General features: G+C 40.7%; 3 protein-coding genes across 9 annotated transcripts in view; all 3 read right to left on the bottom strand.

Annotated features, from left to right (window-relative positions):
* Positions 1-26,090, bottom strand: part of LOC6504085 — a 100,664-nt gene that overhangs the window by 38,542 nt on the left and 36,032 nt on the right. For 4 of the 6 annotated variants that reach the window (XM_032453553.2, XM_032453554.2, XM_032453551.2 and 1 more), the window contains exons 1-5: positions 15,327-15,746; positions 14,539-14,644; positions 13,165-13,698; positions 12,050-12,996; positions 11,874-11,977 (exon numbers count right to left, since the gene is read on the bottom strand). In XM_032453553.2, coding sequence (XP_032309444.1) covers positions 11,874-11,977; positions 12,050-12,996; positions 13,165-13,698; positions 14,539-14,644; positions 15,327-15,394 — 1,759 coding nt within the window. In that variant the 5' untranslated portion in view covers positions 15,395-15,746. Of the gene's footprint in view, positions 1-10,156; positions 10,175-11,873; positions 11,978-12,049; positions 12,997-13,164; positions 13,699-14,538; positions 14,645-15,326; positions 15,747-26,090 lie in introns of those variants that run through there. The other 2 variants (XM_044716713.1, XM_014905695.3) reach the window with 2 other exon arrangements.
* LOC6504083 (proteasome subunit beta type-5) lies at positions 16,399-17,467 on the bottom strand. 2 transcript variants are annotated; one of them, XM_014905694.3, is made up of 2 exons: positions 17,394-17,465; positions 16,399-17,333 (listed from the first exon to the last, which is right to left on the bottom strand). In XM_014905694.3, exon 2 carries the CDS (start codon positions 17,313-17,315, stop codon positions 16,476-16,478), a length of 840 nt encoding a protein of 279 aa, XP_014761180.1. In that variant the 5' UTR covers positions 17,316-17,333; positions 17,394-17,465; the 3' UTR covers positions 16,399-16,475. The 2 variants fall into 2 exon arrangements, with proteins under 2 accessions (XP_014761180.1, XP_001964142.1); XM_001964106.4 differs by having other exon boundaries at positions 16,399-17,467.
* Positions 24,348-25,368, bottom strand: LOC6504081. Its single transcript, XM_001964105.4, has one exon. It carries the CDS (start codon positions 25,268-25,270, stop codon positions 24,818-24,820), a length of 453 nt encoding a protein of 150 aa, XP_001964141.1. The 5' UTR covers positions 25,271-25,368; the 3' UTR covers positions 24,348-24,817.

Below are 26,090 nucleotides of genomic sequence, written 5' to 3'. Positions count from 1 at the left end.
GAATTGGCCGAAATATAGCTATGGATCTGGGCCAGATACTAAAATCCAGGATTTTGAAGGGCATCCCCCACAAAAATTTGAAAAATATTGAAAAAATATTTTGTTGTGGGATTTTGATGCAGAACGATGGGGAATCGGCAAAGAAAGCGTTTAAGGTATTCCGTTTGGGAAACGGATAAGAATTGGCCGAAATATAGCTATGGATCTGGGCCACATGCCAAAATCCAGGATTTTGAAGGGGATCCCCCACAAAAATTTGAAAAATATTAAAAAAATATTTTGTTGTGGGATTTTGATGCAGAACGATGGGGAATCGGCAAAGAAAGCGTTTAAGGTATTCCGTTTGGGAATCGGATAAGAATTGGCCGAAATATAGCTATGGATCTGGGCCACATGCCAAAATCCAGGATTTTGAAGGGGATCCCCCACAAAAATTTGAAAAATGTTGAAAAAATATTTTGTTGTGGGATTTTGATGCAGAACGATGGGGAATCGGCACAGAAAGCGTTTAAGGTATTCCGTTTGGGAATCGGATAAGAATTGGCCGAAATATAGCTATGGATCTGGGCCAGATACCAAAATCCAGGATTTGGAAGGGGATCCCCCACAAAAATTTGAAAAATGTTGAAAAAATATTTTGTTATGGGGTTTTGATGCAGAACGATGGGGAATCGGCACAGAAAGCGTTTAAGGTATTCCGTTTGGGAATCGGATAAGAATTGGCCGAAATATAGCTATGGATCTGGGCCAGATACTAAAATCCAGGATTTTGAAGGGCATCCCCCACAAAAATTTGAAAAATATTGAAAAAATATTTTGTTGTGGGATTTTGATGCAGAACGATGGGGAATCGGCACAGAAAGCGTTTAAGGTATTCCGTTTGAGAATCGGATAAGAATTGGCCGAAATATAGCTATGGATCTGGGCCAGATACTAAAATCCAGGATTTTGAAGGGCATCCCCCACAAAAATTTGAAAAATATTGAAAAAATATTTTGTTGTGGGATTTTGATGCAGAAAGATGGGGAATCGGCAGAGAAAGCGTTTAAGGTATTCCGTTTGAGAATCTGATAAGAATTGGCCGAGATATAGCTATGGATCTGGGCCTGATACCAAAATCCAGGATTTTGAAGGGCATCCCCCACAAAAATTTGAAAAATGTTGGAAAAATATTTTGTTGTGGGATTTTGATGCAGAACGATGGGGAATCGGCACAGAAAGCGTTTAAGGTATTCCGTTTGGGAATCGGATAAGAATTGGCCGAAATATAGCTATGGATCTGGGCCAGATACCAAAATCCAGGATTTGGAAGGGGATCCCCCACAAAAATTTGAAAAATGTTGAAAAAATATTTTGTTATGGGGTTTTGATGCAGAACGATGGGGAATCGGCACAGAAAGCGTTTAAGGTATTCCGTTTGGGAATCGGATAAGAATTGGCCGAAATATAGCTATGGATCTGGGCCAGATACTAAAATCCAGGATTTTGAAGGGCATCCCCACAAAAATTTGAAAAATGTTGAAAAAATATTTTGTTGTGGGATTTTGATGCAGAACGATGGGGAATCGGCAAAGAAAGCGTTTAAGGTATTCCGTTTGGGAATCGGATAAGAATTGGCCGAAATATAGCTATGGATCTGGGCCACATGCCAAAATCCAGGATTTTGAAGGGGATCCCCCACAAAAATTTTAAAAATGTTGAAAAAATATTTTGTTGTGGGATTTTGATGCAGAACGATGGGGAATCGGCAAAGAAAGCGTTTAAGGTATTCCGTTTGGGAATCGGATAAGAATTGGCCGAAATATAGCTATGGATCTGGGCCACATGCCAAAATCCAGGATTTTGAAGGGAATCCCCCACAAAAATTTGAAAAATGTTGAAAAAATATTTTGTTGTGGGATTTTGATGCAGAACGATGGGGAATCGGCACAGAAAGCGTTTAAGGTATTCCGTTTGGGAATCGGATAAGAATTGGCCAAAATATAGCTATGGATCTGGGCTACATGCCAAAATCCAGGATTTTGAAGAGGATCCCCCACAAAAATTTGAAAAATGTTGAAAAAATATTTTGTTGTGGGATTTTGATGCAGAACGATGGGGAATCGGCAAAGAAAGCGTTTAAGGTATTCCGTTCGGAATCGGCTGAAAAATGGCCGAGATATAGCATTGGTTCTGGGACAAAGGCGGAATTAGTTTGGAGTCAGAGGTAAACAGCCACTATTTTTTTAACTTTTTAATTGCAACATAGGTGACTCAGGAATTTTGGCTGCCCCTTGGCCCGAGCCGACCAAAAGCATGTGTGGGCATCCAAGGATATCGCAGGATAACCCACAAATGGACAATTATCGCCAGCAGCAGCAGGCTGTCATTAGCCTTGTGAGAACCGCAGCACGCCTTGCATGTCAGAGTTCGGTTTGTCGCATTTGGCTGATTAGTGCAGTGCAATTAAATTGAAGCATATCATTTACCCAAATTGCAGGCAACCAACCACTCTTGCCACTCGCACCGTTCATGCCACACTCATGCCACCCCCTTGCCCTTGCCCCTGCCCCTTTCGCACCGCACAGTTGCCGCAAAGTTTCCCTGCTGTCACCGGGTCATGTGGGTCACTGGGGTCAAAGGGAAAAATGTGGGAAAAGGCGGCGGCTGAAGGCATCAGTAGGTAGGTGCAGTTACATACGTGCGTATTTATGGGTCAACCGGGACCACAGGATACTCTAGTGCATACACACACTCACACTCACACACACACACACAGTAGGACAAAAAGGACTCGCCCTTATTACTGAAAGGAAACGGAAGCTTGTCAAAGTGCAGTACGGCTTTTATGCTTCCTGCTGTGAAAAATCTGCCCCGTCGATTGGCTAATAAAATAAAAATAAAATCTCTATCAGATGCTTAAAAAATAATCTGTCAGAACAGTGGGAGGCCATTTAAGGATATGACAGTTTAAAGTGACTTGAATTTAAGCAATTTTAAAAATAAATGAAAAATGTAGAAACAAGTGAGCTTTCTTTCCGGATCTAAATAAAATTATTTCTTTTTAAAACTAGCCGTAGTTTTTACATAAATTCTTAATTAAAAAGCGTTTCAAAACAAGTTTTAACACTTTTTGAAAAAGATAGCTTCATATTTTCTTAATATTTTTTTAATATTCCCATTTGCGTAAACCTTAAAATTCTTAATTAAATTGAATTTTAAACAACTTCAAACATACTTAAACACTTTGAAATGTAGTTTCCTTTTTTAAGCTTTCTTTATTTCTTAAATATTCCCCTTTTTTGCAAGCCCTAAAATTCTTAATTAAATTGCACTGCAACCTGGTAACCTGTATTTCTTTTCCGCTTTTTTAAATCTCAGTGGCATAATTTTTCTAAAACCCAAAAAAAAAAACCCCAAAGCCACAGGATAAAAATACATATAAAAGATGAAAAAAAATATATATATAAATATACGAATATGTATATATAGAAAGGCAAATAGGAGAAGAAGTATGCAACATAAATTCCAAAGTCGGCACGTAAAATGTTTTTTGCGGCAGCGGCGGCGGGCGCGCATAATGCGGCTTTTAATGGAATTAACGTGCGCAGAAATGTTTCGCTGCCGTTGACTAAATGCCCCAAAGCTGGCTTGCCGCCCCCGCTGCGCTGCCACTGCCACTGCCACTGCTTCATTGGGTCCTCTATCTGCCGCAAGGACTCTCTCTCACGTACACATATCGACTCCATTGGAAAGACTCCATAGAGAAACGGCGGCAGGACGAAAAAGAGAAAAAAAAAATGGATTTAAGGCTCAGTGCGCACCATGTACGAATGATTTGTGATTAATTTTTTTTTTGTTTTTTTGGGAGGAGGGAGACGCCCGACAGGATTCTCTGGCCCGGCCGCAAATTTGATTTATAAACATGAGACGAAATTTTCACACTTGTTGAATGGGAGGCCCAAGAAAAATGGCAGCAGAGGCAAAAAAAAAAAGGACATTGCGTGCCAAGCTCCGATAATCGGGCCAAGTCACCACATGTCAACTGGTTTTTAAACCAAAAACAAAGTTGCCAGCACTGGCATTGGTTAATCGAAGCTTTTTTCTACGATTTATTATGGCAGGATGTCTCGTTTGGTCTATAATTAAGTTTAAGATTTATTTTCGATTTATTTTTTAGGGAGAGAAAGTACTAGAAAGTACGAAAAGGAACTAGACTCGAAGCTTTCTAGCTAAGAGGATAAATAATATATTTAAGAAATAATAATTAAAATAATATCCTTATAGTATTTAATGTTTTTAAAACACTTTATAGAAATTTAATATTTAATTTAACATTTAATCTAAAAATCCTAAAACTTCAACTTCTTAAACAGACTCTATCCTATCAACAAAAAATCTGTAACTAAGCCCTGGCACTTACTCTGCTTTGGCTAATTGGGCCCAGGACGAGCTTAGGATGAGAGGACAGAAAAGCAAGGACAACTACAAGGAGGGGTAGATGAAAATAATTACAAAACAGTTTACTCAATGAAATTCCAAATGATTTACAGGAAAGGAAATGGAAGCAAAAGTTTGACATTGATTGAGCGAAGGATGTGTGAGGAAATGGCGCAGATTGCCGGCCAGGCTAATGGCCAGGACCAGGACCAGGACCTCCTCCAGCTAAAACTGATATCCTTGCAGACACGCAGGTTTCTTGAATATTAAAAAAAACACCCGAGAAGAAGGAATAAGAGATATAAAAATACAGAGAGTGGGAGAAAATAAGAAAAGAAAAGTTTTGATCAAGTTTTTTTTTCTTTTTGCACGCAAAAATAAGATTTTCACACGCACATATCCTTTGTTGTCTAAAAGTGTGTGAGAAGTGTGAGAGTGTGAGTGGGTCTGAGGAGTGTGAGTGTGTCTGAGGAGGGCGTGTGTGTGTGTGTGTGCGAGTGGGCGTGTCTCATATTAGAAAACTTGCAAGCTCACAACCATTTCAAAACTGAATTAACTTTTGTTGCACTTTTGGGTTACTTACACCCTCCAGGCCCTATTCTTTCCTTCCCTTTTTTTTTCTACATCCTTTTTTGTATTGGTGCTGGGGCAAGTTTTTATGTAAATTCAGTGTTGGGGTGTCCTGGGGAGGGATTCACACATTTGCCATTCGACAAGTGGCATCTGGGGACGAAAGGATCTGCCACTAATTCGTGTTCGGAGATTAAAAGAAAGACTACAAGTATAGTTTGTGGATGCCACAAGGATTCCCAGATGCCGTTGGGAAAACGGAAACTCAAGGATAACTGGAGGATTCTTTTTGAAATTACTTTTGTATTGTTTTAAAAAAAAAAAACTAAGAAGCCATTATCCTTTTTATTGATTTCCTGTCTAGCTTCTTATATTTATTATCCGCCCGTTGCCTCGAGAAATAGCAATTTAGAAATCATTTTAATGAGACTATATAATAAGGATCTAATGGCTGTCGATAACTCGCGGCTAGTAAAATGGAAATGGGGGCCTAGTAATCGGTCCTTAAATAGTCCTTGTTCTTAAACGATATGTACTTGCTGTTTGGCTTATCATGCGAGGCCAGGAATTAATTAAATTCTTAGCGTCTAGCAGCAGCGACTACAGGGAAATGAAAGCAATAACTTCAAACTTCAACACCAGGACACAGGACATTGGGACACTGGGACACAGGACACACATATACATGCTAAGAAAGAGAGCGGGGGGAGAGGAAGGCCAGACATTGTAAGCATTGCTGGTTAATGGGTCAGGTGATTTTCTATTGTCCTCGCCGTTGTCCTCTTTCCCGCCGGACTGCATGTTTAATCCAAATTACTAAAATACACACACACTTTTACACACACACACACACATGGACATGGACATGGTCGGAGAGGTCCTTTGTTTGCTTACGTGCATCTGTGGGTGTGGTATTAAGTTTGTTGTTTGTAGTGGTAGTGGTTGAGGTACTGTTGGTGGTGGTGGCTAGTAGTGTCCTTTCTAGGGATGTTTTCTCAAGAATTTAATACCAATTAGATCTATCGAAGACTTTTTCAAGGGGTTTCTTTATCTTTTTATCGGTAATATCGATAATTAAACTATCTTTTTTTGTTAGATTTTATTTATTTTATTTAATTAGTCATGATTTTGCTTGAATATTTATTTTCTAGCAAAGATTTAAGAGAATATAATGGTATGATTGACTTATTTGAAGGCCCTACTAAGTTTTGAAATAGTTATCGATAATTATCGTTGTATTTTTGTCGTTTTTTAATTACTATTAATATATTTTTTATATAGGAATGATGCTTAGGATGCTTTTTTGAGATTTCAATATCCCTGTATTGTTTTAGAAGATATTATATTCAGCTTACTTTTTATCGATTATATCGATTATTATCGTAATGTATTCTATAGAAAATGCGATCTCAGCTCCTTAGAAACTGTATACATTTCTCCATATTTCTCTATCTATATATCTATCTATCCTCTACAGTTCGCTCTATATTTCTCTATAATTCTATAAAACATACGTTCCAATCGCTTTATTATCGATAGTATCTTGTACCATCTCTAACATTAATGGCCGTAATCCTGGCCTCCATCTTGTCCAGTCCTGTTTGCTGTATTTTAATGAATCTATGAGTCGGGCATTCTGTGTGCGGTGTTAATTGAGCCAAAGTCAAACATTCAGTACGGTCTGGGGGACCCTGAGCAGCCAACCCATCCTAGCCCACCTGAAGAAAGAAGGCCCAACCACCACCCACTATCGCCTCACTTCAATTAGTGCCAAGCAGAATTAAGGCTTTACCCTTATATATGATTTTTTTTTGCCTCTTTTTTTGTTTTTTTTTTTGTTAGCCTTGCGTGCGTCTTGAGTTCTGGTGTTAATATGATTTTATGAAAATAGCCTTAAAGGCGCAACTCTCCGCCAAAGGTGTGTTACTTTTCTCTTAATTTTTTAAACTAAAAATAAGTAATGGAAAATAGTTATCAGTGGGTGGGTTCTGGTCTTGGGGGAAATATTGATTTCCTGGAGCGTTAGGGCTGACTGATAGCCGATAACACCCTGTTGTGCGTACAACAGTGCGTATGATTGACGAAAAGACCACACCAGGCGGCTACGCAATTTGGTTAGTCGATTGTGGGTGGGTGTGATTATAAGAATGGGTGGAGAGAGTGGAGAAAGTGGAGAAAGCCGAAGCCAAAACCGAAGAAACAACAACAATTGACAAGCATCTTGTTTGGCAAATAAACGCGAGCCATTACCACGAAACTAAAATGCTGTCTCAATATTATTATTATTATTATTATTATTATCATTTCTATGGCATTTTCCCTTCCCGCTTTTCTTTCTCTGCTTTTTGTGTTTTTTTTGTCGTTTTATGTCCGTCTTGTTATTTTTTATTCGACACTCCAGTTACTCCAGCCTACTGCTTCGTGTTTGACTGTCAAATATTTCAACAGCCCCAAAGTGACAGCTGTTAATGGCATTATACGTTTTGTGCGGTATGCCACGCCCCCACTGCCCAACCATATCCTTCAGGTAGATAGAGAGTGTCCTTCATCATCATTGTCACTCCACTCCCTCACTCACTCGCAAAAATAGCTTTGTTTCAAATTTTTATATATTTTTTTTGTTGATTATCAACTGAACTGTTTTATGATCTCAACAAGACGCTTCTCCCCTCGAAAAAAAAAAAAAATTTCAATGCCATTAGGTCAGCCCATCAATCAGGCAAGCAATGGGGCCATCAATCAAATCAATCACGAGGAAAACACAAATATACATCTTATACATCTTCCCAAAGAAGAAAACGCGAAACTTTAATTCGATGAATCAATCTTGTTCGGCCAATCAATTAGGCTTCGAAAAAAAATAAAATAAAATAAGAGTAAACAACAAATTTCTTTTGTGACCTTATCGATGAACTCTAGTGGCTCAGGAGTACCAGGTATTATTACCAAAAGGCACTTAAAGGTGAACCTTATAAAGGGGTTAATAAAATAAAATTATTACTAATTTTTCTGACCTGTTCAATCATAAATTAACATTAATTTCGTGGCAGAACAGATAAAAAAAAAACAACCCCTGACCCATGACCTCCTCCTGACCTCCTGACCGCCCTTCCGTGCCTACTCGTATATCGTAAAAAGGCAATTATAAAAATTAATGTAATCGATGGGCAGTTGTGATACTAATTGGACTACCAGCCTCGTAATTGCCAATTGTTCTTCATAATCCTTTTGACGTGTCCTTTTGATTAACTGTATTCCCAACTACTATAACTTAATGGATTAAAAATGCTTCGCTTTTTTTTTCTGTTCCTGATTATCCTTGACTTTGGAGTGTCCTTTTTTTTAGTCAAGAGACGAATAAATGAAATTGGTGGCCAAAAACCAGAGACTAATTGCTTTAATTGATTCAAGTGATTTGGCTTTCCTTTCCTTTTTTTTTTGTGTCCTTACACTTGGTATTAATTAGTGAACGAATGCCGACTGTCTGGCAGGACATCTCAGCAATCGTAAATCCTTGGCAGGACAAGTAATTGTGTCTTGGTTTCTGATGAGATTTTTTCGGAGAAACTTTAAGAATATTCTTTATTAAGTTGTAGTAGCTTGCCCCTTAAAGTATCTGCTTCTGGGGGTATCTGGAAAAAAGGATTTCATTGATTTTCTGCGAAAAGAAACGATCCAACCCCCCGAAGCGAGGAAACTAATTTTCATAATTCGGATATTCCGCCCGTAGATTGAATATTAAATGAGGCATACAGGACACACTTTCGCCAGCTGTCCCGCAACAATAAATTATCACCAAGACACCTCCTCCCCTCCCCCTAACAGACAACTTTTAATCAATAAATTTTTGCATTTCAATGCCAACCCAATGCCCACAATGCCGCAAATGTTGCACGAAAGTTGGAGCAAGAAAACTTGTTGCACATTCGTGGAATTCGAGGGAATAAAAAAGAAATGGCGACTTTTTGGTTTTTCTTGTTTTCGTTGCAACAGACTAGTCAGTAGTCAGTAGATTGAAAACAGACTCGATTTCTACGCATTCCCATTTCATTCATAACGAGAACAGAGAGAAAGTGGGAGAAAGTAGAACTCATTTCATTCATTTACTGGCTGTCACACAGACACACACAGAGATAGAGACAGTGCAGTTTCATTCATTAAAACCCAGGCCAAGAAAGGGGGGTAAGGGAGGTGGGAGGTTGGGGGCTGTGGAGTGAGGGGCGTGGCCCTGCCTCCTGCGTTTGCCAAAAATTTCTTGCAATTTGGCTTTCAATTGAGAAATTTCTTGGCGAAACTGCAGCTGCCATTGCGCTTTCTTTTTCATCCTTTTTACTTTCGTGGGTTTCTAGAACACTTTAAAAAATATTTTAGGGACTTGATGATGGTTTTTGGGTTAATATTTTATTAGTTTTTAGAGTGTGGCTCTTTTGTTTAGAAAGTTTATTAGGAAGATTTTGGTCAATATTTTTTTGGCTTTTGAAGCTTTTTCCTTAGTTTCTTAGGGTTTTTGTTATTTTTTCCACTAAATACATATTTTAAAGACTCTTTTTTATCTTTTTAATGCTTTAAGCATTATTTTTAATGGCTTTAAATATTAAGAAAGGCACTAAATATTTTTTTCTTTAAGAAGTTAAAGTTATTTCGCCAGAGATTGCTTCTTGAAAAGAAAGGCTTTTTAAAGTCTTTCTAAAATAATTCTAATAAAAACAACACTTAAAAAATGGTTATTTGGATTAATAATTATTAACAACTTCTTAAAAAAATAATTCTTAAAAAAGAACCTATTTTTTTATTGTTTTTTGTTGCCAAAACAAACCTTTATATTTTCTTCTATATTTTTTCTTAAAAACATATTTTTCAAATGGCAAAACCCTAATATTTAAGTCCTTTTAACTTTAAATTTTTTGTTAAACACTTTCACATAACAAGAATCATCATAAACCACACGAGTTGCAAGTTGCCATTCGTCGACACTCTCTGCTCTGCTCTGCCTGCCACATGCAACAAGTAAGCGTCGAGCCAAATAAACAAAGGATACGCGCTCCGTTAGCCCATATCCTGCCACTTTATTTTCGTCCTTTTTTTTCGTACACTTTCAATTTATAGATTATGGAGAGTCTTGAAAGGATATAGGATTATGGGATATAGAGGAGAGGGGTATACAGACCGCTGCGGCTACGATTGCTGCTGCTGCTGGCGCTGCTGCTCGACGCTGCTGCTGCTGCTGCTGCGGCGGCGGCGGCCGACTGATGCTGGTGATGCGGCTGCTGTTGCTGCTGCTGCTGGCGTCGACTGCGCAGCGGGGCAGCAACGCCGCCGTCGCTGCCAACGTCAACGTATTCGGCCACGTCGCTGCTTTTTGTTGTTGTTGTGACGGCTGCTACTACTTGTGGCAGTTGCAACTGCAATCTCTCAATGGCCAGTCTTCTCGACACACACACAGCAAAAAAAATATGTATATATGTGGCAGTACGAGCGGTATAAGCGTACAAAAAAAAATTACAAAAAAAATAGATATATATTATATACACACACACACACTGTCGCACGCAAAAAAAAAAAAACACGAAACACGGACGCACAGAGGCACACGCACACGAAGACGTTAACGTTACACGTACACGGTACACGCTATACGCTACACGCACACTACAGTCATTTATGCGCAATGGCCGCCAAGGAAATTCGCGCTTTTCCCAAAAATTCCGAAGCTAGAGGCCAGGCCTGGGCCAGGCTGGAGTTTCTCGCGGTGTAGCAACAGCGGTACGTCCCAAGTCAGGACATCGGACTTCGGACTTCGTACTCCGGGCCAGATGATGATGGAGTGGTAGTGGTAGTGGCGGTGGTGGTGGCGATGGCGGTGGTGGTGGTGTGGCGGGTGGTGGTGGTGGATGGAATACACGGAGTTTCAACGGCCAGTGTTCCTGCCTCTCTGGATCGCCGGCTGTCGTCGTGTGTGTGTGTTGCAATATCTGTTTTGGTATTTATTTTTTTTTGCGGATGGTGCTGCTTGTGGCACGGTTGCGTCCTCAACGCCAACTGAATCGCCGAGTCTTCGAGTTCCGTCACAGTCACCGTCACCGTCAGCGTTAGCGTCAGCGTCTCCGCTTCAGCTTCATAGTCCGTTGCCAACTCCGGTATATTGGCCCGGATTGTCAGCTCTTGGCTAGGGAACAGCTGTTTGGCTAAAAGTTAGCTGTTGCCAGCTTTTCCGCCAACAACCACAAGGATATCCGCGAAAGCTAAGGGAAAAGCTAATGGCGGAAAGCTTTTTTCCCATCCGGTTGGCAGGACTCGCATGGCGGAAGGATTCAAAATTATATTTAAAGGCATCTCTATGGCGGGTTTTCTAAAAAAAGCTCTTTACGGCCTACACGGGCAGGCAACCTGCCCCAAACTCGCCTGCCCTAAAAGGTATGCTATGGAAATTTTAAAACAAGCCTCTCCCACAACATTTATAGTTTCTCTTTATGGATATATCATTCTTAAGGTTATTACACAACTTTAAAGGTGTTTTAAGCAAGAACGTTACTAGAATGAGAGTGGATTATAATTCTTAAGGTTATGTCATACAACTTTCAAGCTTTTCAAGCAACACTGCTACTAAGATTTCGAACAAATGTGATATAATATTTGAATATTTGGGTATTTGAATATTTTATGGCTTATTTTGGTTATATATTTTGATTAAATATTTTGATTATATATTTTAAATATATATTGGATATATTTTGAATATGTTTTGAATATATTTTGATATATTTTGAATATACTTTGAATATATATTTGAATATTCTGTGTATCCCCTTTATACTTGGTGTGATTATATATTATCTGGATCATAAAAGTGATTAAATACTTTGGATAATTTCATTAAAACTGACCTGTCTGGGTACTAGAGTCAAAAAAAGTGCTGGTTGTCTCCACGGTCATAGTGCCGATAGTGCCATCGATGATTTGGGCCGAAGAGTCCCGTCTGCCGCGATATCTGAAGGATAATAATACAAAAATAATATTTAATGAATATTAAATCATAAAAGAGAAAAATATGTAAACCCACCGGCAGACATCATCGCTCTGGGAGCTCTGACGACGAAAGTTCCTGCACCGGATCATCTCCTCCGTGGTGGACTGACGCCGGAAGCCGCGGGCAATCAGGATCTCCTCGGTGGTGGACTGCCGCCGGATGGCCGGCCGCTGGTTCTGCTCCACGGTGGGCAGCGGCGGTGGCCGGGAGCACGGACTGGGGTCCCGTGACGAGCAGCAGCTGTTGGAGTCCGGCGACCGGGGCGAGCGGGCCGCCGAGCTGCTCTGCCGGCGCAGGGTGTGCCGCCGGGGACTCCCATCCCGCTCATGAGAGCGATCCGGTGACAGATGTGTCCGTGAATCCCGTCGTCCGCCTCGGGAAGCGCTGTCCGGCGACAGGGAGTCCCGTCGCGATGTCCGTCGCTCACAGTCCTCCGGCGGATCCGGGCTGAGGGCTGGCTGCGAGCCACGCCTACTGCCACCGCCCGGGAGACAGCCCTCGTCGAAGGCGGTGGCCTGGCGCTGCAAACGCTGGAGGCGTGGCGCCCGCTCCGGACTGACGCCGGCCTTGGAGTCGCGCCGGTTGACGCGACCGCACTGTGTTGTCGAATCGCGGCGTCCCTTCGGAGCTGTCGGACTGGTCGCCGGCGGCGTCACCGAACTGGTGATGATCGTCGGCGGCGGCAGGGCCTGACAGGCGGAGTCCACCTGCAGAGCGGCATGATGGGCCAGGTGGAGATGGTGAGTGCTGGTGCTCGGCTGGTGGTACAGGGACGTGGAGTGGTCGGAGCAGGATCCGGCGGAGCTGGTGGATGGGCGCTGCTCCTGCCGGAAATTCGGGAATTCCGGGGCGGCCAGCGAGTCGCGCTTCTTCCCCATTTGGTATTTGCCAGGAGGCGGGGGCGTGGTGACTCGCCCAGCCACCGTGCTGTCCCGCCGGCTGCTGGAAAGGTAGCTCTCCCCGGAACCGCGACGGGATGCCTGCGGGGGAATGGGACGGAATGGTATGGGGCATGGTTAGGGTCATGGGGTTAAGGTCATAAAGGGGCAATGTCTCTCTTTTCTGGCCAAGATTCGACTCCATCGTGGTCACAAAAAAGGATCAAGATCATGGAGGGTTGAAGGTCAAGGGGTAACTTCTGTACTTACGCTCTTCGTGCACTCCACGACAACGGGCACGGAGACGCACGTACTGGTCTGCTGCTGCTCCTCAACTGCCCCGCTCTCCCGCCTGTTCCAGTGGCGGACGAACTCCGCCGTATTCGAGTCCCGTCGCGAACGCATGCTCCGTATGCCGGAATCGGCGCTCGACTCTCGACGTTTCCTCGGCGCTATGTAGGTGGTGCCACCACCCGAACCCCCTCCGCTCCCGCCCCCTGCCCCAGTGCAGGCGTCCGTGGTGGTGGAGGTGCGCCACGGCAGGCTCCGGGCGAGGTCGGCGAGGGTCTCTCGGCGATTCAGTTGGGCCTTGGAGCGGGCCGCCTGCTGCTGGGCCTGCTGCTGCTGGTGGTGCTGCTGTTTGGTGCCGCCGCTCCACTCGCGTAGGATGTCCGTCAGCTGGGCCAGGGAACTGCGGCGCCGGCGCTGTAGTCCGGGCGGGGGCGAGGTGCTCGGGGGTGTGGTAATCTGGGCAGCGGAGTCCCGACGACCGCCCAAACGCTGTCGTATAGTGGACTCCTCCAGCTGAATGTGATAAGGTAGGGATTTCAAATTTTTTTATTAGAAAAGTAAAAGATTTAAGGGGGAATTGAGTTATAAGTTTTTTTAAGGTAAATCGGTTGGAAATCGGTTTAAAAATGGCAGAAATATAAACATCGTTTGGCCATATAACGAAATCAAGGATATTACAAGGGGTATTTTTAAAAAAATTTTAAAAAATTTTGAAAAATATCCTGATGCTGGATTTGACAGCAGATTGATGGGGAATCTATTCACTTATCTTTTAAGATATTCCGTATCAAAATCGGATAAGAATTGTCAAAGATATAGCTACGGAAAGAGGTCATATATCAGAAACCTCATATTTTTACAAGGGGGTAGCTCACAAAATTTTGAAAAATATTGATAAAAAATTTTGTTTCTAGATTTTAATGCAGATTATTAGAGAATAGGTCTATAAAGTTTTTAAGATATTCCTCTTAAAAATCGGATACAAAATGGCCAAGATATAGACATGATTTTGAGTAAAAATTGAAAATATGGATTTTTGTAAAGGGCTTGGATTAGAAATATTTCTAACACATGGAAAAAAAATTTATTTTTGTGGATTTAATCAAAAAATTTGTAAACAGAAATCTGCAAATTCAAAAACATGTATTCCTTTCACCAAAGTTATTAACTATTTGTTCAAAATAAGAAGAACCATTTTATTGAAAAAATAGTCTTTTGAAGAGAAACTTTCAGGTTCAAGGACAAAGTTGACCTTGAACTTTAAAAATTTTACAAGTCCGGGAGTTGATTACATAATGATTATATTAATCATTAGTTTTGTAATTATTTTCCTTAAATATTTTAAGAACTTACCTGTTCCCGGACAAGATCGTCCCAGCCGTTGCCGCCCTGCCACACCAAACCCACTTGGTGCGACATGATGGGCAGGTTGCAGACAAAGCAAATGGCTGTCATAGTCCTGAAAATAGTAAGGATACGGGATTAGTGCACTCATTTAAATTTACTCTGTCAACCACTCCGATGCGCGCAAAAATTTACAAAATAATAATATTAACTTTGATATTTAAAAGCAGGCAGGCAGGAAACGAAAATTGTAAAGCTTCCCGATTCGATATTGCGGGAGAAGTTTTGGAGTTAATCGGATAATGATGAAGTGACTTGGACATGCGAGGACCAAGTGTTTGAATGTAAGATGTTATTTTTGGAATCGGGTTAGCTGGAAAGCTCTCTCGAGAGTGAAAGGCTTTCACCTGTAGGCATGCATTCGGCCAATAGGCTCAAAGTTTTGGTTTTTCCGATAAAAGCCTGAAAGCTGAAAAAGCTAAAAAAGCTAAAATAAAAATTTAAAGCTATCATGCAATAGGATGGAAAGAGCTTCAAGCGAAAGTTCGGAGAAAGGTGAAAGGTGAGGTTATTGGGTTTTTATGTACAAAGTTTTCATAGTCTTCAAAGAGGTGCAGAGTTAGAGAAAGTAATTAGAAAGCTTTAGAAAGTTCGAGGGCTTGGAAGCAAAGTAGAGACAGAGAAAGCTGGTGGTAGAGCTTTTATATATATTTTAGTTTGGCAAAAGGAAAGTGGCAATGAAAAGCTTCTTATCCTGAGCTTTAAGTTTTGATTTAAAATTTGAAAATTGTGCTAACTTTTTGCGTATGACCACGCAGGATGTGCTGGGCTGATCCATGGACCTGTAATGCCTCAGTTTTGACATGGCGCATGTTTTCGATCCTTTTCGATCCCTTTAGGAAATTAATTTGGTAGCGTTATCCTTCGGCTCTTCCAGCGGCTCTTCAGATCCTTGATTTCCTTGTCCGTTTCTTTCTTGACTTTTCTTTTTTTTTTTTCAAATTTTAAAATATATATATTTTTCCTAATGGAAAAAATATGGGAGTTGTTTTTTGGGGTGACTATATTATATAGTTAATATTTATATTTATATATATATATTGTATATTTTGATGGGGCGGGGTTGTTATTATTTTTTTGGTAATATTTTTGAATGGGTTTAACTGTACTTGGTTTGCTACACACACAGAGACACAGAGATACACTGGAAAAAAATCGAAGAAAAAAGTTTTTGGTGGTTTAAAATTATCGGATGGGGTTTCAATATTTCAAAACAATATGCATTTCTCAATGTACAAGGGAGTTTTATATTTTTTAAATATTTTTTAAAGGTTTTTTTTGGGTTTCTAAGCTACAGGGGATATTCCTAAAAATATATTTATAGATTATTTATATTTTATATATTTTTTTAGTAAGGTTTTGATTATAAAATATGTATATTACTTAATATAAAATATAAAGTAAAAGTTCCTAAGGTAAAGTTAAAAATTCAACGCAAGACATGCCAAATTAAAAATAAGTAATAATTTAAATTAAAATGTTTTCTGTTTTGATTTTTGTTTGTTTTCCATTTTCCATCATTTTCATTATTTTTCTGTGAAATTAAAGAATTTTCCTATTGGTTTTGTAAATAATTAATTTAATTGCTTCACGAATTCCCCACACAGCCCAGAGTCCTTTTGCCCTACACTGGAAATATTTCCCCACGTAAAGCCCTAGAGCTTTTAATTCCATACTTTGATTAAAAATTCCCTTTGCTTTCAGTGTATGGACAGTGGAATTTTATGCTTGAATTTTAGCCTGAAGAAATATATATTTTTCCCCCAAATAGCTGCCCAGAATTGTAGATGAATTGAGGCTCGAAGGCAATCAAGCTTATGGTTCTAACTCACATAGAATTTTTTGTATTTTTCCGGGATAACTACAAACATTAGGAATTAAATATCCTATAGAGGAGGGGAAGGAGAAGGAGGAGGCGAGGGATCAGAGTCCGTGTCCTCTCCCTTCATCTGACCCTGGTACTTCTCGTGGAGGTCCGCGCAGTCCGTCTCGGAGATCATCTTCCAGCCCAACTGAGTCACCTGGTAGACAACCACCGAGCCTCCCGAGATGGCATCCTGGAGGGCGGAGGAGTATATGGCCCGTTGAACCAGTTCGTGGACCACCTCATCCTTCATCTCCCAGTCGTATTCTGCGTCTAGGATCCTATAGGCGACCTCCGATCCACTACCCACACTAAACAGCTTGCCCTTCTGGCGATACCCGTCCGAGTCCACGTAGTACAGCTCCAGTTCGTCCTTGACACCCCCATGCCCGGCCAGAATTACGCCCAGGTCGAGGCCCCGCTTCCGGTGCCTGTAGCAGATATTGAAGATGATCTTGCTTGTGGCCGTCACGGAGAGGGTCTGCTTGTAGCGCAGCTCTTGGAGGCGGCACTCCCGCCTCAGAACCCTCAGCCAGTACGTGCAGTCGGCTGCCCTTCCTGCCATGGTCGCCAGCATCGAATCACTGATCTCTATGACCCCCTTTACCGACTGCGAGGATATGTACGAGCCATTGGTGGTGCGGGAATCGGCGGCCAGGATAATACCACCCTGGTACTGGACACCAACCGTTGTAGTTCCAGGATCATAATCGATTTTGATGCCAGTCTGCTGGGCCTGGGCATCGATGAGGCCCAGGTTGTAGGGACCAGGTGGTGCCAGGTTGTAGGGATCCTCGAAGTTGCTGCTGCTGGCCCTCAGTCCTTGCTGATCATCGTACAGGTCGTACATGGATCGCCGCATATACGGGGCAAGAGTTATCTTACAAACGTCGGCCAAAGCCATTTGTTAGAAAATTACAAAAAAAATTCAAAAACTTACAAAAATTCAGAGAAATTTCGGATTGTCGGTTATATGACTAAATAGAGACTGTAATAAGTTATAGTACTTCCAGACAAGATAACTTTTCAAACATCGAGAACTATGTTTCAGGTTTTAAAATTAATTCTAGAGAAACAAGCAACAGCAAGTCCTTTGAAACTTTAAGAGCATCACAGCGCAGAGAAGCCTTCAACGAAGGACCTCCTCCTCCATCAAATCCCTAAAACACATTTCTGTAAGTTAACTTTCCACAAAATTTTTGCGCCAAAAACAGAAACTATTTCTTGCATTTTTGAAGTATCTGCTCGGTCTGTGTATCAACTGCAATCTGCTTTTCAAAACTTGAGCAAAGTTGCTCGGCCAGAAAGTCAGAAAACAGCAGAAGCTTAATCAATTTCGAGTGCACAACAGCATTTGGCAGTTGCTGGCATCAGGATTCATCATCTCCGTCATCATCATCGTCATATTTTCCTTTTTTACTCGCTGGCTGGGGTTAAAGGTGGCATGAGTTGAAGCTGAAACCGTAGCCAGGACAACCCCAGAGAAGAGCCAGAGCCAGAGCAAGAAGCAAGGAGCAAGGAGCACCTGGCAGGCTCAAGTGGGCGAACGGCTGATTGACAGTCCCGGCTGTCAATTTGCTTTCCCTCTGAAGTGTGTGCCTCGAACAATTTTCAACTCAATTTTCTCACTTTTCCGCAGTCTCCGTTCACCGTTCTCCGTTCTCCGTTCACCATCCTCCTCTGGCTGATTCTCCGGCCGTGGATTCTGTCCGGTTTTGCGGCTAAGCCGTACCAGCTGCACGCGGACACGACCGGAGAGTCCACGGAAATTGAGAACAGGTCAACGGAGACGGTGCAGTTAGAGAAAAAATTCATTATTTCTTTAAGTTTTTATATTTTTATATTATAATTATTAAGCTAAAATTAATAAGAAATTTTTAACATTTTTTTAAATAGCTTATCTATGAAATAAAGTAGGGAGAAGTACCGGGTATTATATATGTAGCCTAGAAACTCGTTAAGAGCTCTCCCTTTTTATGTTTAAATTTATTAATTTTTTCTTTCAAATTTTCTCTCAGTGCATGTCACTTTTCGTTCTCGAATGGAAAAGCAACACATCAGCTGGAAAGGAAATGAAAGAAAGCGATGGCTGCTAAACCACTTTCTGCGTTTTTGGAAGCTAGTAGAGCTCATAAAGTCCATAAAGACATATGACTTTAGAGCTTTTAAGAAATATTTTGAAAGGTATTTTTTTTTAAATAAAAATAATAAATATTTAAGAATGAAATTCTCTAACAAATGCCACAATTCCCCACCTAACACACAAAATAGCTTTAGTTATTAATTCCTTTAAACACTTGAGATTGTTGAAGGCTTACATGAGCCCCTCTAAGTTATCCTTTCTTATTCTTTAAATATTTAATTATGACTATTTCAAAAACAATTTGTAATAAGCCACATTAATGTGATTGATTTGCTTCCATAATTTAGGATTTTCGGTTTCAAGTCTTTTCAATATTCATTCCATGTTGTCGCGGCATCTATAAAATGTGATAAGCTTTAATCCCCTCAAGTCCATTAATCTGCATTATCCTTGAGAACTCATTTATCTGCCTTCTCGTCTCCTGTCTCCCTGTTCTATTTTATATATTTTTTTGAATTTTATTCCCAACAGTTCCACTTTGTTCGGCTTGCTAAATGAAACAATTTAGTTAAATGCTCAGCATTTGACGTTGCGGTTCTATTCAGGATATTCAGGACCTTCTTTTTTTCTATATTCTATTTTTTCCTTTTTTTTTTGTAAATTGTTGTCCTGGCAATAAAATGCAATTCCGCAAAAAAAGAAAGCAAGAATTTCAGAGACTTTTGGCACCTGCCGGACACTGGGCAGCTGCTTTTTATTTTTTCCAAGTGAGGTCCTTTTTCTAAGTGACTTTTCATGTTGCCAGAGGAGAGAGAGAGAGAGGGGGAAAAATGCCAAGGGAGGGGAGGAGGAGGAGTGCCAACTCAGGGGTGGCTTTGGGGGTGGATGGTTGCTTTTTTTCGTCAGCTATTTAGTTAATTTTTAGAGGTCCTGTCGGAGAGAGACGGGCCCCCCTTGAAATATTGCTTGGGCTTCTGCTAACAGTTTCCTTTTGATGTAATTGCCGTGGACCAGAAAGGCCACAAGGGGGTGGGGAGGGAGTGGGTAGGTGGGTGGTGGTTGGTCTAGCCCAGGTGGGTGGCTCAGTAATTCATTGATTAACTGCCAAGGTCTGGCGGAGACACATGAAATGTCTGAATGTTCTCTCTAGTCCCTGGAATACTTCAGGCCATTTTCATTTAAAAAATTTTTCATTTTATTCTCTCTCTCCTTCTCTTTTCTTTATCATCTCCCCCTCTCTTTCTATTATTCCCTGCTATTTTTTTTTTTTGGTCTTTTTGTCATCATCTTGGGTTTCGTTTTTGGCATTCAAAGTTACCTGAAGAATACCTGAAAATGTTTGGTAAATTAGATCAAAGGACCAAAAAGTACGTGTACGTGTAGGCATTCCCCAGTGTCTAAGTATGTGTATATGAGTGTGTGTGGGTGGGTGTGGGTGTATATGTGTGTGTGCGTTCAACGTAAGTACTTGGAAAGTAGGATTAAGTAATTTACGCGTGCCACTTTCAATTTCTTTGCTCCTGGGCCCTTTGGAAAGTTAAAGAGAAATGCCCGCTTTTCTCCTTTCACTTTCGCTTTCACTTTCTCTTTTATTCTTATTTGATTTTTTTCCCATGCCTTTGCCCCTTCATTTCCTTTATCACTTTCTCCCTTTAGTTGAGCTTCGTTTGCTTGGCTTTGTAAAGGGCTTTTCGGCTTAGAAGCCAGGCAGCCATTTGAATAAATAAATAATTAAAGTGTATTTTTATGCGTAGGTGTAGGTGACATTTTCCATCTCCCTCTTGCACTTTCTCCTTTCTCTCTTCTATACATTAAAGTTTTGATTTTTTGTTTAAATCGAAGGGTAACTGACCCTGCACATAATATATAAAATAAATATAAATTATATGGAACGGCGTGCTGGCCATAATTTCCGCTGACAGAGTTGATAAAAAGTTTTAGCATACTTTTCAGGGCCGACCGCGACCATTATGCAAATCGGGTGAAAAGGCGCTGAAACTGGGAACACTTAAGCCGTTTGGTCCAACTGTCCTTTCAAAACACACAAACAAACAAGGACCTTTTTTTTAACAATATTCTATAATCTTTTATGACTAAAAATAGTTAATTTTAAACTTTTTTGAATTAAAGATCAGAACTGAGGACCAAATGTCCTTAAATTTGTGAAAGAATTTAATCTTTAAACCGTTTTTAATAAGCCCCTTTTTCTCTGCGTGTAACTTCACACAAATGCCTCTCGCTGGCATTGTTGTAGGGGAAATCTAATTTCCTTGCCAGGCGCCACGCTGCGCTTTCGTGGTGCTGACAACACCCTATCCTCCCACCCATCCTGCCCCACCCGAAACGCCCCCTTTTTTTGTGTGGGGCACCACCCACTCGTACTCCTGGTCGAATTCTGCTGTCTATGCATGCATAATTCAAATGGACAGCTCGGAACTCGGATGAAAACCGATGCCAATACCGATGGAGACTGTAAGGACGAAGACTGGCAGGATGAGGTCAGAATGAGGACAAAGATGAGATGGTGGATGAGTTAGTTGCGATGACGGCGACGGCGATGATGATGATGATGGGCCATGCATATTTGATGGAATCATCTTGGGATGACTTACAGCCCAACCAACTGTGGAGTAGTTTCAGATCAGAGGGCTTTATGCTTGACAGGGAGAGAGAGAGTTTATCCCTTTCCTTGGCCATCCTTTATTTATTTATTTAAGCAAGGTCACGCAGAAAAATATTAACCCATTCCCCCCTTAACCTACATATGCTTATCAATATATATACACTTTTTATATAGATTTTTGATCAAATTCAAGAGGTCTGAGGGGGTGGTTCCTTTTGTTGAAAAGTTGTTTCATTAGTTTGGGTTTTATTTTCAAAAGGGGGGAGGTTTGGGGGAAAAAAGGATTTCTGCCGAACAAGGGTTTTTTGGGCAAAGTTATGAATGGGTGTTTAGTTAAAAAAAAAATAAAACACATTGCTGAAGGTATTTTATTTTAAAATGTGGTTTAGTTTTTAAGGGATTAGTGCTTGGAAGTTTTATGAACTAGAAGCTGTAAGCTTAGTCCTTGAAAATCTTAAATCAAAGTCCTTATTAAAGTCTTTATTATCTCTCTGAAAAATACTTGAAACCTTCAGACATCTTGAGACTCTTTCGAGTGTCCTTTGACACTCATTTTGGATTTTGAATTTGAATCATTTTGGAATTTGGAAATGCCCTTGATTAGTAGAAGAACCAACCTGCCTTCCTGGGAAGATCCTGAGAGTCGGCAAACAAAAATATTTCGCAAAGAAATGAAACTTAATGAGTTCCAGGCGATTAGGTTTTTTTTTTGCCCCCCCCCCCTATTTTCTTACTGAAGATGAAGGAAAATGATTTGGCATTCAAGTTGAATCAATAATTTTGTTGGAAAATTTTTGACAAGGGTTTCAGGGCAACAAGGGTTTGTCCAGAAAACCCTTCAAAGGCACACTCCTTCCTCCTTTCAACGTCCTCCCTCCGCCCGCAAATAAAACTGAAAACTCAAACTCAAAGACTCCAAAATGAAATCCCGCAACATGAGCAACAGTTACCATAAGTGGGCGGTGGGTTTTGGTGGTGGCATGGGTGGGCGTGGCCAGTGGCAGGGCCAAAAGTTGGGCAGTCAAGTGCCAACAACATGGCAACAAGAGCGATGTCGAAAATAGTGTCTCGTTCAACCAAAAAAGGGGCAAGGACGGCTCGGAAGGCTAAGTGGGTGGTGGAATGGTCTGGTGGGTGGACTAGATGGGTGGCTAGGTGGCTGGTGGGATGGGCAACTTGTTTGCCGGATGGTTCAGTGGACTGTTTTCGGGTTGTTCCCGGCGGGTGTGAGGCGTGGGAGCTAAGCAAGCCACCACATCGTTTGCTCGTTTATTTGCTAACCGGTCTAAAATGAAATTAATTATAGTTACGCACAGTTTTGCGTGGAGGACCTGTCTTTTTGTTCAGTGTATGTGTATTTGTGGGGTTGTGCGGTGTGTACTTATGTCCTTTGAGAGTCCTTGCTTGTTCTCGGTGCTCTGGAATTTTTTTTTTTGGCAACTGTTTCTGATAAATGGCCTCTGTTTACAAGCCACTATTATTGCTTTTTAACACATTTAGAGTTTTTAATTTTCAAATCTAATATATTTTAAGTTTTAAAATACTTAAGGATATAAGGGGGTAATCCTTTATTCCTTACTGGAGTGTTTGGTATTTTATTTATATTTTATTTTGTATTTAAATTTTATCAAGATTTTATTAGAAAGTTAAAGAGCTGATATTTTCTCCTTAACTATACAAATTTATATTTATTGTTTAAAAAATATATAATATTAAAAGATCTTTGCTAAATTTATTTAAAATCTTTTTTTTTTAAAACCAATCTTGCCAAAAAAAGGAAAATATGAAGGGAAAAGCAAACAAATCATAAAAAAGCAGCTACAAACACTCTTTTGACCGAAACTGTTGGCCCTTCTAAAAATAATTCGAGTTGAAGGGTCCACCCTGCTCTTCCCCCCCTTGGCCTTTCTTGACCTGACCCTGCCGTTGACCCCTTTTTTTGAGGGGGGGCCCTTGTTCAGCCAGCTGATGTCTGTCTAAAGGGGCCTGACCCTGAACTTTTTAATTAATACGTGCAATTGCGTGAGCATCGAGCATTGAAAGGACTCGTTGAGCACAAACTCACACACACACACACACTCTAAAGCAAACACACACACACACACACAGACAGAGGCAGGGGCACATGGCAGGAGGCATCCAAAATGGCGGAAGGAAAGGGAAACAATGAGAAGGGGAAAAGGAAAAGGGAAAAAAAGAAACCAGAAGCCGCAACAAAAACAAGCAAAAGACGAAACTCGTTTTGGCCTCTTGCTGGTTACAAAACGCGCCATAATTTTGAGTGAGCTTAGCACTGAGAGAAAATGTTTTGAGCAACAAAATCTAAAATATAAAAAGTGATTAAGAAAAAATGCAAAAATTTAGTAGTAATTTCTTAATTGTTAGAAGAGTAGAATTGTTAGAAGAGTTTTTTAAAATTATAAAATTATAATATAAAATAAAATATAATAATAAAATTAAAAATAAGTTATTTTAAATTACTAATTATTATTTAAAGAAGCAGAATATAATTTTTAACAAGGAATAATTAAATTCTATTAGAAATAATAATTATCTCTGTAGCCCTTTGTCTAAATCCCTTTTTCAACAGTGTTTTTATGAATCGTCCCCACTTTTCTGTCAGTGTTCTGTAGCTATATGCTGGCGTTACGCTTTTGTTTACATTTTATATCAAAAACTTTTACGAGCTACAAAATATGCTCAGCCTGAGCCAAGAGCAAACAAATGCGAGGAGGCACACGCGTTCCATCCAGGGGGCAGGGCCGAAAAAATAAATAAAAATAAAATTGATAGCATGTTCTTTGGGGTCTTGTCGCTCCATATACATATCTACATATATTTTGTATATATAGTAAATATGTGTATGTATATTTGAATATAAGCCCTAAGCCAGCGTGGTAGGAGGATATATGTTGGGAATTATTGCCAAACGCCGTAATTATCGCTTTGGAGGGAGATTTTTAAAGCTTATAATGGGTTGGGATGAATTTTAAGAAAAATATTATAAAGAAATTGGATCTTAAGCCTAAAATAAAAATAATATAAGCCAATAAAATTATCACTTTAGCTTATTTTGCTACTGAAACTACTATTTCGAAACTATTGAAGCCCTTTTCTAGTTCCTCTCCCTGGTCACCTTTTAAATAATTTTATTAAGTCCCCCCTTGTTTCAAAATTAAAACTAAGCATTTAGAATTTAAAGCCCAAAGCCCTCCATTTGTTTTTACTATTAAATGATTATAAAAATTACGAAAATTGAATTTACAAAGTTATGTGGCAGCAAAGAGGTTTCTCCGTAAATCCGATTTTCCGCTTAGGGCTCTCGGGGTGGTGGTTGGTGGTGGTCCAGGGCCCAGGATATTCCCTCGGACCCGGACCAGGACCCCTCGATGGTTAGTCCTCGAAACGTTCGTATGTATATGTATATATATACCGAGAGAGAGAGAGAAAGAGTGGGGGTCGAGAGAAGGTAATCGATAATTTTGGAATCTGTAGAAGATAGTTTTTGGGCTTCGGGCGAAAGGCATTTGGGCAGGCACTGGCTCAGGTCCTGGCACAGGTCCTGGAACTGGCACTGGCACTGGCACTGCCAACGATAACGGTAACGGCAAAGTGAAAGGTAATTCGAGGACGAAGGATGAGCTTGTGAGCTGGCATCCTAGTCCTGTTCGGTGTGGCGGGAATAGTTGATGGCCCGCCGGGCAGCCTTCCGGTAGTCGCTCTCCAAGAAGAGCAGCTTGTAGAGCAAGTGGCCCTCGCAGTTGCAGATGTACAGCTCATACATCTTCTCCTCCTCGGGCTTTATGGGAGTCCTGATCGGCAAAGTGGGCTCTGGTAATGTGGCTATGATCTCCACGCAGTCATCCTGGCTGCTATCAAACTCCAAGTTGAAGCTACCAATCACATGCTTGTTTGAGATCTCCATGGTCCTGGGAGAACCCAACAGCCTCCTACGCGGCGACCCCAGCCGTCTAGATTGCAACGCCTGTTGCAAGGTCGGTCCTTGACGGTTCTTTGCTTCATGATTCTTCATCTCGATGGTCTGGCCTTGCTTCAACTTGATGATCTCCTTGCAGCGCTTCTTCTCCGCAATGACGAATCGGTCTGGCATTTTGATTTTATTTTTTGAATAAATTTCTAGTCGAAAGAAAAATAGGTCTGGCTTGTATCAGTTGCTTTTGTTAACTGATGTTTCTGTTAGCTGTTAGTCTAGCAAGTAGAAAAGTCATATTACTAGAAAGTCATCGCCTACTACTACCTTCACATACCCATTACATTTTCAGGCATCACTCATACGCCCTGTTGGCTGCTTTTCGAATCAAAATCAAAATCATTCATGGCCCAGGGCTCAGGGACAGCGGTAGGGAGTGGGAAAACATGAAAAGTTTTTTAAATTCCCCCCCCTAAAAAAACCAAAAAAAAAAAGGCAAAAGTCACCCCCCAACAGCCAACCCTCAAATTTATTTTCGTACGTTCTTCAAATGCAAAAATCTAATGAAATTTTCACCATTTTTCCTGACTCTGGCTATGGCTATGGCTTTTCCTTTCGATCAATAATACAGCCGGAAAATTGATGTGAATGCGGTGAGATTTTTCTTCTCTTTTTTTTTTTCTCGTCAACAGTAAACATATTTATATTTATGGGAAGAGACCCTCCCTCCACAATGACAGATGTCGACTATTAAAGGTAAAAGTGTTTAAACGGACAAGGCAAAGGTAAATAAACCACTCCAAGGAGATCTTTGGCAAAAAAATATTATATATTTTTTATAAAAAATAAAAGAAGAAAAAAAATATGTTTGTGTGTGTGTCCTGGTTCAGTGAGCCATTTTATGTTAACAACTTTGTTGGCCCAAAGCGTTTCTCATCAGTTCGTGGGTGGTGTGTGGGGAGTTGGGTTGCTGTCATCATTATGTTCATCATTAACAACT

This window comes from Drosophila ananassae, chromosome XL (genome assembly GCF_017639315.1).
Source record: "Drosophila ananassae strain 14024-0371.13 chromosome XL, ASM1763931v2, whole genome shotgun sequence".
Taxonomy (NCBI): Eukaryota; Metazoa; Arthropoda; class Insecta; order Diptera; family Drosophilidae; genus Drosophila; species Drosophila ananassae.
The sequence above is the reverse complement of the archived record's forward strand: the minus strand, read 5'-3'. Positions and strand labels throughout refer to the sequence as shown.

What these genes read in the sequence shown, in the direction of transcription:
- LOC6504083 (XM_001964106.4), bottom strand. Translation starts at nt 17,357, where the DNA reads ATGGCTTTGGCCGACGTTTGTAAGATAACTCTTGCCCCGTATATGCGG.
- LOC6504081 (XM_001964105.4), bottom strand. Translation starts at nt 25,270, where the DNA reads ATGCCAGACCGATTCGTCATTGCGGAGAAGAAGCGCTGCAAGGAGATC.